General features: G+C 32.6%; 1 protein-coding gene across 1 annotated transcript; it reads right to left on the bottom strand.

Moving 5' to 3' along the window:
- Positions 1-11,376: 11,376 nt before the first annotated feature.
- Positions 11,377-13,736, bottom strand: LOC127125815 (uncharacterized). The gene has a single exon (XM_051054642.1). The coding sequence runs from the start codon at positions 12,979-12,981 to the stop codon at positions 11,581-11,583; it is 1,401 nt and encodes a 466-aa protein (XP_050910599.1). The 5' UTR covers positions 12,982-13,736; the 3' UTR covers positions 11,377-11,580.
- Positions 13,737-15,009: the final 1,273 nt, after the last annotated feature.

The following is a 15,009-nucleotide window of genomic DNA, read 5'->3' as shown; positions in this document are numbered from 1 at the left end:
AATACAAACAACAATATTTATCAACAAAAAACATTAACGTATCTTAACAAAACAACAACACACATCAACAAAAACATCAACATATTTCAACAAAAAGACATATAAAATAACACAAATAACTACATTTATCAACAAAAACATAAACTTACCTTAACAAAACAACATACCTCAACAAAAACATCAATATATCTAATAAAAAAACATCTAGAATAACATAAACAATAATATTTATCCACAAAAATAACAATTTACCTGAACAAAATAACAACACACTTCAACAAAAACATCAACATATCTCAACCAAAAAATCTACAATAACAAAAACAACAACTTAGCTTAACAAAACAACAACATACCTCAACAATAACTTAAATCCTTTACTTATCTCAACAATATATATATATATATATACCTCAATAATAACTTAAACTCTTTACTTATCTCAACAATATATATATATATATATATATATATATATATATATATATATATATATATATATATATATATATATATATATATATATATATATATATATATATATATATATATATATATATATATATATATATATATAATCTCATCTTAACCATAAGAAAAAAATAAATTCTATGTTGGATAAATATTTAAAATAAGACAAATGTTTCACATATATTTTGAATATGAAAAATAAGATAAATAAGATAAATATTTTGAACAACAACAATATTATAACTCGTAAAATGAATAGTGGAAAATGTTTCACATACATGCCTTTCCTTGAAATGATTTGTGGAAAATAAAAATAAAGAAATGAGTTACTTGTTTCATCTTACAAGGATTCGTGACTCTTTTCCTTGATTCATATTAATTGCAGAAGTTATGTTGGAGATTTCTAAAAATACGATCGAGTTCTAAGAGATTCGAATAAGACGAAAGAAGTTAGGATTTCACTTTAAACGCAATTTGTTCTAAAGTGAATTAAGTTAGTTTATATAGATAAAAAAATTCAACATAGTTGATAAGAAGAACTGTGGTGAATTGTTTTTATATTTAACTACGATTGTTAGTTAATCTGGATTGTGGTAAAATGTATTTTTATTTAAAAATAAAAATTAATGGAACACACATTTTTATAATAAAAAACACAAAATTATTGATGTTGGGGTTTGAAGTGTGTCAACTATTATTTAATTGGATTATGGTGATATGTGATTTAAAAATTAAAAAATAAAATAAAAGATACTTAATTGAATAAGTGGTTGTAATAAAAAATTGTTATGAAATATGTTTGGATGATTAAATGTCTATTATTTTTAATTTGGACGATAAAATGTGGAAAGATGGATAAATAAGAGACTTAATAAAGAAATATGTCATTTTATCATTTGAAGTAACTAATAAGAAGTTTGAGATTGAGAATACAATTTTGTGAATTTTTTTACCACTGTATCCTTTGATCATTTGAAGTATCTAATTGTAGTATTTAAAATTTTATATTTCTTTTCCTCATATATATATATCAAACTACCATCTTTTCAAATAATAATAAAAAGTTTATTCTTTTATTGGATCCATTGTTTCAATAAGCGGTTTCATTTAAACCATACAAACAACCTCCCTTTTAATTGGCGGTCCTTCACGATGTATTATTTATTTATTTATTTATTTATTTGAATTAAATATTAAAAATAATAAATATATATTAAATAATAAATTAAAAAACAATAATATAATTTAAATATATTTACTATTTAAATTATAATAAGATAATAATAAGTAACTTAAATTTATTTTTTATATATTTATTTATATTTAAAATTTACAATTGCAATTGAAAGATATCTATTTTACACTTTTATTATTTAAGTATGTGTCTGACACTCCAATTAGCGAGGAGATTTTACATATTTTATTATTTAAGTTTGGCTTGTAATTGACGATTATTTTATATTTTTTATTATATAAGTACATATATCCGACACTGCAATTGACCGTTTAATATTTTTTATTTTTTAAGTACAAGTTCGACACTGTAATAAACAATTGATTTACATTTTTATTTAAGTAAAAGTTCGGCATTGGTGATTGGTTTCATTTATTTATAATGGATTTGTCAAAAAAAAAATTGAATCCACGTAACGTGTCCGATATAAATAGAGGTGTGATGAGATCCATTTTCACATCTCTTCTCAAATTCTTCTAAATTTTTCTTGTTTATTTGTTATAAGATGAATCGAGGTCATGTTATTTATTCGAGAACCAAACCTCCGATGAAGATGTGTTTTTGGAACATCTTGAGTTTCAAGCAATTTGAGAGGAATTTGACTTGTTGATTAACAGAGAGATTAATGATGGTGACATAATGCGAGCACCAAACCTCTCATGAAGATATATTTCCAGAATTTCCCTTGGCACAAGATATAATCTCTAAGGTCTATATTGTCCTAGAACTTATACAAGTATGTGACTCTTATCTCATATTTTTTACCAAATCACATTACACCAGAATGAACATCAATTGACATGTCGCATATGTCTATTTTAATGGCACAAAGCCCGCAACTGAATTTAGATTCAATCAGTACACCCTCTTGTAGATCTGAAATTTATATTGGAGAATCTTCTATGATACTCCGACAATCGAAATATTGTAAAGTTTGAGTATCGCCTCGATGACAATGAAGGGAAGATTCAGTTTAACAACTTTGAGTTGAAGACTTGTGCAAATTTAATAGTTATGTGGAACACATTTTTCCGTTACGAAACAAAATATTCAATCGAGCTGGATGCGACGATTGCGAGATTCATAATAATACGAAGACGTTGAAACACCCATCTAAATGTTGAAATGTAACGTTGGATTCATATTAACAATTAATTATGTAATGTTTCTTTTTTTATGTTATCAATGTTAATTTATTGACTTTATCAATGTTTCATTTTTATGCATCATTTTTTTTCTTGGTTTGCTTATGGTTCAGTATTTTTCGAAAATACACATTTGTAAGATTTACAGAGATGCATTTCCGGATTAAATGATAATGTGTTATATGTTGGGTTATGAGTAGTAGCATCAATATTGGGTTAAGAGCAACACACAAGTGAGAGAGACATCACATATTCATCCAAAACCTTAAGATGATAAATGAGTGGATTCTTTCATTTATAGATATTCAAGTGTCCACGTTTATAACTAATGTGAGACTTAACTCACATTTGAGTCATTATTCTTATAACCAATGTGAACATCAATCGTTAACCTGCATAAGTCATCCAGTTCATCGCTCAAACCAATCATTTTCAAGGAATGTCCAAAAAAGAAATTGTACATGACTTGGACTAATACAATTTTAAAATTAAGATTAAGTTCAATCTAAAACTAAGTGAGTATAAAACATTTTTAAAATAAAGATGAAAAGAAAAATGTAAACCGGATCAAGACAGAAATGCCAATTGGAAGACTAACATTAACAAGTTTGACTCTATAAATAAAAACTAAAACTGTCTAGATGAGCATATGTGATCATTCACTCTAGAGTCAATGATCTTATCATTGGTTTTTGTATATAAAGACCATGATATTACACCATAAATATTTGAAGAAGAAGATTCAATTGATGTATGATCATGAAGAGTCACAGATGAAGCATTAACTTGATTAAAACGATATGATATGATCTTTCAAAGATATAGTTCCTTGTAGAACACATAGCTTCACAACGACAAGGACTCTTATAGGTAGAATTAGGTATAGATCGACGAAAGCAGGTTTTTTTGTTACTCTATAAGCTCTACGCCTGTAACAACTTCATGCTAGGTAGTTAGAATCATTCCATTTTAGTGTAACTGTGACATGATTGGGACCATCCTTTGAATACTCAATTTGTAGTTGAATCTAAGGTGGGAGATCTTAGATCCTATTCTTCTATAACACATCTCATTTTGACTAATTTCATAACAAAATATATTTTGTTTGAATATTAAAATCGTTTACGAACATATCATTTAGTAGTATTAATGTAATTAATATATATATATATATATATATATATATATATATATAAAATATTTTTTCTGATCTTTAATATAAAAATATATATTTTTTAAATTTATTGAAGAATTATTATATTTAAACTATATAATTCAGATACATTAATTCTTCAATAAATTTTAAAAAAAAAAAATTTCTTATATTAAAGATGAGAAGATATATATATAACTATTATGTTTAACATCAAAAAGGTGTCTAAATAAGTAAATTATTAACTACCTCTTGTAAATTTTAAGGTAATTTATCTCAAATGTATATCAATGAAATTTTACCACTTAAAGTAAAATTTAAAAATCACATAATTTAATATATGGAATTCATGATTAATTTTTAAATCAAAATTCAACAAGTCATCTTTTCTGTCGTTATTAAAGCACTTTTCTATAGTCGGAAATGATTTCATCTTAAACGCTAACCCAGTTATATTGTTAATTTTTACTTTTGCATCTTGTAATAAAAACAAAAACAAAAGTCTTACTTTTGCAGAAGGTTTAGTTTTTGTTTAATCATATGGTTCATATGACTATGAGATAACTATACAATTTGAAAAGTAAGTGAGTTTCAACTTTCAAATCATGATTAGTCACATGTCAAAATGTAGGACAATGCAAATTATTAACTATGCACATTACATCATGTCAAAAGATGTCTACTTTACCATAAAACGACAGATTTAAAAGCTCTAGTATCATATAATATTGATTAGGACTCATAACTACTAGTAAGTACTACTAGCAATTATAAATATGTTTTGTAGATCTACCTAATTTTTTTTACCATTGCTAAGTTTAGTTCTTTTTTGTTTTATAAAAAAATATAAATGAGTTGACTTTCAAATCTATTTTTTTTTAAATAATCAAACTATTTTAATTTAATTTCTTAAATAATCACTATTGTAATTTATTTATCAAAATAATCATGGTTAATGCACACGTTTAAAGCATGTGGCAGTCCAATGTGTTAGTTAGACTTACAAATGTATTTTGTCATTGAACAGAGGTGTCATCATCATTAACGCATGCATGCAGTGAAGTCAATGCAATTGATGCATGCTTACTATAAATCATGTGCATCCGCCATTGCATGTGGCACAAGCTTTATGTATTTTTTTATAAAAAAATTATACTTATATATAAATTAAATAAATAGGTAAATAAAAAAATACATAACAATTAACAAGAAAACCAATGACCCGCCCGATTGAAACGTCCCTTTGTTCCACATCCCGGTGTGTTAGCCTGCCTTCGAGGTCTCCAATGATTTTTCTAAGGTGTTTGGGGTCTTTGAGTGCTGACATGATGCAATGGTGGCTGATGCGAATGTTCGGTGGAAGATCCAGCGGTATTCTATAAATTCGTCATCATTTCTCCCCAAATAGTTAGGGGTGTTGCCGTCAACGACGTTGCCGTAATTAAGTTCGGTGTCCATGTTGTCGTAGTTGAGTCGTTGTGGTTGGATGGTTTGTGGACGGTATGGTTGCCCGAATTGGGACATTGAATCGTTTTGGAAACGAAACAATGATTCATGTTGTGTAATAAAGTCAAACAATGGTTGGATGTTGTGGCTTTGGGATGTTTGGGTGTTCATAAGTGGGGGGTTATGATGGGATGAGATTGAATCATATGAATCATTCGGGCTATAGACAGATGTGTGGTTGCGTATGGTTGTTGGTGGTTAGAGTTTGGTTCCTGGTTTTGAGTTTGGGTGTGTGGCATGCATTGGTTGTGTGGTTGGGTGTATATGGTAGGGTGATGGTGTAAGGTTGGTCGTTGGGTGATGGTGTGAGTTAGTTATAGTATAAAGTCTAACAAATTATAAGATTTAAGATAAACTTACTTTGTTGCGTAGGAGAATGTGAATGGTTTCTCGTTGACCGGGGCGAGTGACGACATTTTTGACCAACCACATGCTTGTAGTAAATAGGCGCAAGAATAAAACGTACAAGTAATTTTTTTTGGCATTTTTACACAACGAACTATATAGATGGGACAAAACAACTGAATCCTAACTATATGTAGCTACTTTATTTATGTTTCGTAACAACGACAAATACATAATATTTACCGTATTACCAGTACTTTCAAGAAATAAAAAATTATCAAATAGAATCATAATATAACATCGAGCTTTAATTATCTTTTCATACTCTGTAGATTCTTCGTTTAATGTTATACTTGAATAATATTGTTTAAGATATTTTAAATTAATACTTTGACCCCTAGGTTGACCCAAAGTATGTCTCGTAGTTGTGTCTTCACACAAAGGGGCACCCAACAATTCCTCAAATATAGAGTTATCTTGGTTAACTCTACCATTTACGGTCTTACCATCGATAGGTAGACCTAACAACATGTAGACGTCCTCAAGTATGACGGTACACTCATCGAAAGGAAGGTGAAATGTGTGGGTATCGGGTCTTCATCTTTCTAACAAAGCAAGAATACATTTGTAGTCAACTGAGTATGAGACTATGTTGAGTAGATTACCAAAACCGCATCCTCGAAGATATGGTTCTATCAAAGGATCGTGTGGAACATATTTATGTACACAACATTGAAATCTCTTTGGGTCCTAACAGAAGATAATTAAGAAATAAGTAAGAAGAAGTAATAAACAATAGAGACATTTTGTTAGGAAATAAGAATAAGTAATAAACCATATAGAATAAGTAATAACATACAAATGTCACAATATTAATGATTGTTCCTCGATGTTCATCACCCATGATCAATAGATACATATTATTGCAGATAGGGGTTGAGTGTTGCAAATAGGATGAGTGATGCAGATAGGTTGAGTGTTGTAGGTAGGTTGAGTGTTGCAGATATGATGAGTGTTGCAGATAGGTTGAGTGTTGCAGTATCTATAGATGAGAAAGTAAGTTGAGTGTAAGCTTGAGGGTAAGTTGCATTCACGGGAAAGTGTATTTTGCATGTGATGTATGTTAACACGCCATTGGTAAGGGCGCATGCATGTCTTTTTGCATGTGATGCATGTGAGAAAACGCCATTGGTAAGGGCACATGCATGTCTTTTTACATGTGATGCATGTGAACACGCATCATTGGTAAGGGTGCATGCCTTATCTTGTTAGGACAGGGGAATCTTCCAGGGAATCATGCAGGGCGCATGCCTTGTCTTATTAGGGCAGGGGAATCCTGCAGGGCGTCGTTGGTAAGGGTGCATGCCTTACCTTGTACTCTACATGCATGATTCGTGGCAGAGATTCTTGTAGTCTGAAGCCTAGGCTTGTGATGCAAGATTCTTTGTATAAGCCACTGCAAATGGCGCCTAAGTTATATCCATATACCATGTGCCAGTCCCTTTGGCGCATACCTTGAATTATGCACTCACTATATATCATGCATCGTCTATCCTATTTAACTGCATGCTAATACGTGATTAATTCACTCACCATCAAACATTAAACTTGCATCTTACAAAAATGTATTCATCACCACATTACATCATCAGTGCCCATATCAATGGTGAAATATTTTAGTGTCAGTTATTCGATTTTTGTTTTCGTAACACAAAAGTAACTCGGTTTACAAGAAATAGACAATTAAATTTTTCTCATTTGAAACAAAGAATAGAAAACAAATTGCAGTGTAGTCAGGTGGGACAAATCATCTATAAAAATCTTGTGTTTTTTGTAGACAACCATGTAAAGTTTTATCAGTTGAAGATTCGAGATGATGATGATGTTCACCATATATTTCTTAATCATGAACAATCTGGGTTCAATGATATTGAGTTATATATATTAACACAACAAAATCAATTATCTCAGTTCGTTGATTCGTCCCAAGTGCTTTATGAAACTGATGACGACGAACAAGCGGAAGTCGATGCTGTTGACGAGGAAGAATAAAAATATGAGTTATTGGTTGATGAAATGGTGAACGATGAAACTGTTGACCACCAGCAAGAGCCATTACCAGCTAGTCATGTATATTGTCCACCTCAACACATGAAAAGCTTGCATTTGGGTACAGATAAACCTTCGTCAGATATATTTTACAATCCTTATGTGCAAATTCAAGGATTATTGAAAGAAGGAGACAAATTTCGTACAAAAGAAGATTGTGTCAGAGCCATTAAAAAGTATCACATGGAATTATCAGTTGATTATAGGGTTGATCAGACTAATGCAATGAGGTATAAGATTTATTATCGAAATGAACTCTGCTTGTTCCGGTTGTCAGCATCTTACCGGAAGAGGAGTGACTCGTGGGAGATAGATTTTATGGGTCCAGTTCAAACATGCTTAATCACGAACCCAATGCATGACCATCGCAAACTCATCTCTCAGTTAATATGCGATGAAATTTTGTCTGCCATTAGCGATAATCCTTCGTTAAAGGTGAATACAAGAATCTCACATATTATTACACAATATAACTATACTCCATCATACAGGAAGGCATGGATAGTTAGGACTAAGGCAGTTGAAAAAGTGTTTGGCAATTGGGAGGAGTCATACAAAAAACTTCCAAAATACTTGATGACACTTAAGCATATGCTCCAAGGACTATTGTCAGTTTGGAAACATTGTCGGCGTATACCCCAGACGAGACTTATTTTAGTGGTAATATCATATTCCACCGACTCTTCTGGGCGTATCAACCATGCATCAAAGGTTTTGCTTTCTGTAAACCTATTATACAAATTGATGGTACATGGTTGTACGGGAAATATAAAGGAACGCTACTGATGGCAGTGGCATAAGATGATAACAACAACATTTTTTCGATCGCCTTTGCACTAGTTGAAGGGGAAACTGCTAGGGGATGAAGTTTTTTTCTAAAAAATCTCCGATTGCACGTTGCTCGTCAACCTAACTTATGTTTGATCTCAGACAAACACCCTTCAATAGTGAGTGCCTATAAAAACATTGATAATGACTAGCAGGATCCTCCTTCGACGCATATCTAATGCATTAGGCATATCACTCAAAATTTCATGCGGGAGATCAAAGACAAAACATTATGGAAGAAGGTTGTCAACGCAGGGTATGCATTAATAGAACCTTCTTTTAAACACTACCACGAAGACATCAGATTGTCAAACGCAGATGCAGTAAGGTGGATCGACAATATTCCATTGGAGAAATGGACTAGAGCATACGAAAACGGTCAACGATGGGGCCACATGACAACAAATCATGTGGAATCAATAAACTCTGTCTTCAAAGGCATCTGAAACCTACCAACAACCGTTTTAGTTCAAGCAATCTATTTTCGGCTAGGGGCGCTGTTTGAGATCAGACGTTCCAAATGGAGTTCAGTGTTACAATCTTGACAGTTGTTCAGTGATGCTTCAATGAAATTCATTAAAGAGGAAGCTTCTAAAGCTAACACACATGTGGTCATGGTGTTTGACCGTACTAAAGGTTGATACAGTGTTGTTGAGTAAATGGATCACAATGAAGGCATGTCGAGGGGACACTATCGAGTGGAACTAGATAGAGGTTGATGCGACTACGGAAAGTTCCAAGCCTTTCGTATGCCCTGCTCCCATGTCATAGCGGCATGTTCAAAGGTTCGACGAAATCCTTCCAACTTACTATCTGACGTTTACAAAGTCATAAACCTTTGTAATATTTACAAAATTAGCCTTTCTGTGGTAGAAAAAGAGGATTATTGGCCTGCATATCAAGGGGACATTCTCTGGCACAATGAAATAATGCGAAGAAAGAAAAAGGGTCGCCCAAACAACATCCATATTCAATCGAAATGGATACGGTGAATAAAATGGTTATATTATGTAGTTCATGTCGTCAGTCCGATCATAATCGTACTAACTACCCCAGTGTTGGAACAAGCACAACAAGATAATTTTAATTGTAACTCTTTTGCTTTATATTAAAAACAACATTCATTTCATACGATAAGCAGAACAAATACAATAATTAAACAACAGCACAAGAAACTACAACAAATAAAATAACATCACAAACAAATACAACACATAAACAACATAACTATGCGATTACAACCATCATAATAATTTTGTGAGAAGTACACATCATCTTGTGAATGTCTCTGTCAGTTTTAATATTGACCCAGAAACAAACTTCTCCATTTTGATTAAACGTCATATCAAGCAATTGAATTCTTCTGATCCTTTCACCATCTACAATGTTTCCATCTAACCAACGGTTCAAGGCTCTGTTAAGATGTTTGAACGTATCTATATTCCAAAGTCGGATCTTCATCGGAGTCTGCACTACTGAAAAGATTAAATCGGCATTTCTCTTGTGAATATAAGGACACAAATATGAATATGCAGACATTTTAAAAAAAATTGAAGAAGATTGAAGAAAAATGGAAAGAGAGATTAAGAACTTATGTGAAAAATTATGGGAGAGTGATGTTGTATTTATAGATGAGTTGTGGAGCACTAGTCACATGCATTGGCGCACACATAGAGTGCACTATGCATGCGCCATTACATGTGACGGCTACACATACATGTGTCATTGCATGTTGCACCTTCACATGTATGCGTCATTGCATGTGACGTCAATTAATACCATTTTCATTGGATGTATGCGTCATTGCATGTGACGCCAATTAATACCATTTTCATTGGATGCGTCCATACAACTGACGTCTAGATTAGATTTTTTTTGAAAAATGATTATTTTAATAAATATTTTTAAAAAATATTTATTTTAGAATATTAATTAAAGAAAATGATTATTTTAAAAAAATCTCATAGACCCAACATGATCAAAGTAGATATCTAGAGCCAACGAGATCAAAGTTGATATCAAATTTCAAAGAACTTTTACATAAATATTTACAATTTATTTATCAAAAATATCCTTACATGCTAAAGAGAGTAGTTAACCTACAATCTCTCAATTTGTAAACTAATTTCTTACAAGCTGAGTTTGAGTTTGCTACATTTAGTTAGCACATGCAAAATAATAGGAGTAATTAATTCAATAAACTAAATAATTAAGATTAATTTTATATATAATTGATTTGATTTTACTCTAATTGCAAACATTGAGTGTTTGAGTATCATTACTATAATGATATGAAATCTTTTACTAATGTGTGCATTTTTTTTATAACACCTTTTGATTGGATCTGAAAACGGGAGGACACTCCATTAATGATTAACATAGACATTTGTCTCTTAGATACAATGAATCAAAGAATGACTAGTGGCGTGGCAACAATTTGATGGATCAAGTAAATATAACAATGATTATCTTAATCCAATCAAAAAACTTGTTCATTCTTTTTTGTAATTTTTTATGGCATTCTATTTGTCTGTCATTATCAACCAAATCAGCAATTAAAAAAGCAAGAAAAACAAAAGCATCACTTACAACAAATCCACACATGATTTACTAGCAAACCAGAAGTACACAACAATGGTTGTTTATTTAGTACAAGCACCCAACCATATAGCACTCAGATGACATAGCATCTTACATAGTAACCTTAACATACAACAACAACAACACACAAATTCAAATAACACAACATATTTTTTTCCACACATATTGTCACCAAAGGCTAATGGAATTTAGTCTCCCCACAATTGATGCACATAGACACCATTGCTTCTCAGACTTTTGTAAACATCCATGCAACTTTCCTTGCTTGTGATATCAGGACATCTTAGAAACAACTCATCAACAAAGCATATAGCTCCACTGTCAAATACATCAGAAAGAAACTTGAGTTCAACTTCACCTGCATTCATCTTCAACACAACAAAATCAGCATATTGCACTGTTTCTTTGAACCAAGCAAGGAAATCAAACTCTTCCTCCCCAACATAAGGATCCACTTCTTCATCTTCCTCCTCGTCAACATCAACATCGGCCTCGGTGACGACCTTACCGGCTAATCCAGGGTGATAAACAAACGTGATACCAGGTCTCTTCACATAAGACAACATTATGGAAGTGTTGTAGTGAACAAAATAAACATTGAAATCTTTCTGATCAATTGGATATGAAGGTAGAAACCAATCACTAACATTTGCATTCAAAAGCTCTCCTACCCCAATATCAATATACACCAACCTCTTCCTAGTAGAAACATCTACAAACTTGGGCAAATATGAAACCGGCGTCGCGTTAGACGGTTTCGGTTTCTCACTCACAAGAGGTTCCATCAGATCTATAAGAGGTTTGGTTAACGCCAAACTAGGACAATCAGCAGGTAAACTAAGCTGATGGTGGTTGAAAAAAGCTGTTGCATTTTCAGATCTTTTCTTGAAAACAACAAGGTTAAGTTCATCATCAATAGAATCAACATGAACAACACTAGAAGATCTCAACAATGATGAAACTGGTGTAGCTGATCTAATCAAATCATTATGGTGTGAACTTTTAGCACCAACAAGAAGTGCACCAATTCCGTTAGGCTTAAGAACACGTTCAACCTCAAGTACAAGCAAAGCAGGAACAGAAACCTTATCAAGATCTCTAGACAAAACGAAATCAAACGAAGAGTCTTGATAATCCAGCTCATAGACGATTCTCTTCATATTGAGTGTGAAAAAACGGCTGGTGTAAACACCACTAACAGTTGAAAAACCCAACTGTTTCATTGCCTTAACGGCCATTGAAGAACCTTCACCAACACAAAGGGTATTCGCTTCACAGTTCAAAAACTGTTTACCCATTAACTCAGTGACGACATTCACTGTCAAGTTAACGTCTTTTTCACAATTCATGTTGCCCCAGATTCGATTCTGAAAGAAAATTGAACTGGGGTTCGATGTAACGTTGTCATCCGAATCTGCAAAACAGCTGAAACTGTTTGCAATGGGAACCAAATTTCCCAAATCGAAATCTGATAAAGCGCGAAAGAGAGCCACCATGGAAATGGTAGCTGCAAGCATGATTGAGCGGAAGAACACGCGCCGAATGATTGACCCATTAAGGATCTGGAAATTCAGGAGCTTCGTGTCCATGAAGTTTCCAAGTTTAGATCAATTGCGATCTAGGGTTTTGTGGTTTTATCAAAAAGATAAGATCTTTGATGAATTCAAAAGTTTGAGAGAGAGAGGGGGAGAGAGAAGTTGAAAAGCCAGATATAGAAAGTGGGAAGAATTTAGCGAGTACAAAACCTTGATGATGTATGGTTTCCACCCACGAGGACAGCCATTGATATTTGGAAGCTTAACCAGACTCTTGATGGAACTCTTTTTTTCTGTGATGATTCGTGAATGTTTTTGGTACCCATTTTGGATGGGTTGAAACCCATCATTATGAACTTGAGAAGATGCTACTAGTTCATTTTAAGGTTTGAATTATTGGGTTGAATGTGTTGTGAAATGAAGATCTGGAGAAGAAAATGGGAATGAAAAAAGGTTGAAGAAGAAGAAGCGTGTGAGTGAGTGATGAGATGAGAGTGTGGAAAGAAGAAAGATATAGGACGCGATATTATTGATGCTGTTGGAACAGTTGACAGCTAAGGTGGGATCTCTAACTTACGTGTCCTCTTTGTAGAACCTTCTCACTCTTTTCTCTTTTTTCTCGCGGTTACATTTTATTGATGATGAACTTAACCTTGTTGTTTTCAAGATTATTAAGTATATACTAGTAGTAATTTTAGATTTTCAACCATACGAGTAACACATAAACATGTTTATGTATTTGGTACATTTCATGAAACTATTCACTTGAGTATATCAAAGCTTTTGAAAATTAATCATTGAAGAATCAATTATGTCCCTTCATACTTCTTCTATGTATTTCTGCTTTGACACCTAAGCATGCAAGTGTTGAAAATTATGAATAATAATTGTTACGGATGTGTTTCAATTAACAAAAATAGATAATTGAGATAATGACAATAAATACATTATAAGTAGTCTCATATAGAAAATAGAGTTAATTTTACAAATATTTATAAATATCTTAGAATATTATATTCATCAAACGAGCTAAAGAGGATAAGGTGTCACATGGATATTTGTGGTGGTCTCAAGTATTATGTCATTTGTCACATGCAAACAACCTCTCACCGGTGTCGTCATCGGCTTCGGGATCGAGGGCATGGGCGTCGAGGCGCTAGTGGCAGCTTGTAGGCGGCAAACTATTTGCAGCGTTAATTTTCCTTGCATTCGAGTTCTTCGTTAGTCTTGTACAGACTCGATTAAGAGGCTGAATTATCCTGAGTATTCTTGTTTTTCAACTCTAAGACAACAAAGAGAGTGCTTAAAATATTTTTAGGGAAATTGACTTCATTCACGATTCATACCTGGATCTATTTAATGTTATCGAAATATCTAATAGTCTTACAAGTATTTACACAATGGCTTCCGACGCTGTAGTTTCAAGCATTAAAGTTATGAACCATGATCTTGTCAAGTTGGATTGCTTTGATGGAACCAATTACACTAGATGGCAAGATAAAATGATATTTCTACTGACTGCCCTGAAGGTTCATTATGTCTTAGATCCTGACTTAACACTGATTCCAGAACCAACCGAAAATGACTATGAAGAAGTCAAGAAAGTGCGCAAGAAACGTAAGGAGGACAAATTGATATGTCGTGGACATATTCTAAATACACTGTCTGATCATTTCTATGACCTCTATACGGATAATCCTTCTGCAACCGAAATTTAGAAAGCACTCGAGTTCAAATTCGAGGTCGAAGAGGAAGGTAAGAAGAAGTTTTTAATTTCTAAATATTTTGATTTTTAATTTATAGACTCCAAGCCCATTCTTCCTCAAGTGCATGAGTTGCAAGTCCTCGTTAATAAAATAAAAGCGGTGAAAATAGACATCCCTGGGACTTTTCAAGTCGGTGCAATCATTGCAAAATTACCACCTTTGTGGAAAGGCTACCAAAAGAAATTATTGCCCAGTTATAAGGATTTCTCTTTGGAGAAAATCTAGAAACATCTTCGAATCGAGGAGGAATCGAAGGAGAATGAGAAATCAGAATTTGCGGGTCTTTCTAAAGCCAATGTTGTGACCACCAAATGAA

This window comes from Lathyrus oleraceus, chromosome 3, assembly GCF_024323335.1.
Source record: "Lathyrus oleraceus cultivar Zhongwan6 chromosome 3, CAAS_Psat_ZW6_1.0, whole genome shotgun sequence".
NCBI lineage: Eukaryota > Viridiplantae > Streptophyta > Magnoliopsida > Fabales > Fabaceae > Lathyrus > Lathyrus oleraceus.
The sequence above is the reverse complement of the archived record's forward strand: the minus strand, read 5'-3'. Positions and strand labels throughout refer to the sequence as shown.

What these genes read in the sequence shown, in the direction of transcription:
- LOC127125815 (XM_051054642.1), bottom strand. Translation starts at nt 12,981, where the DNA reads ATGGACACGAAGCTCCTGAATTTCCAGATCCTTAATGGGTCAATCATT.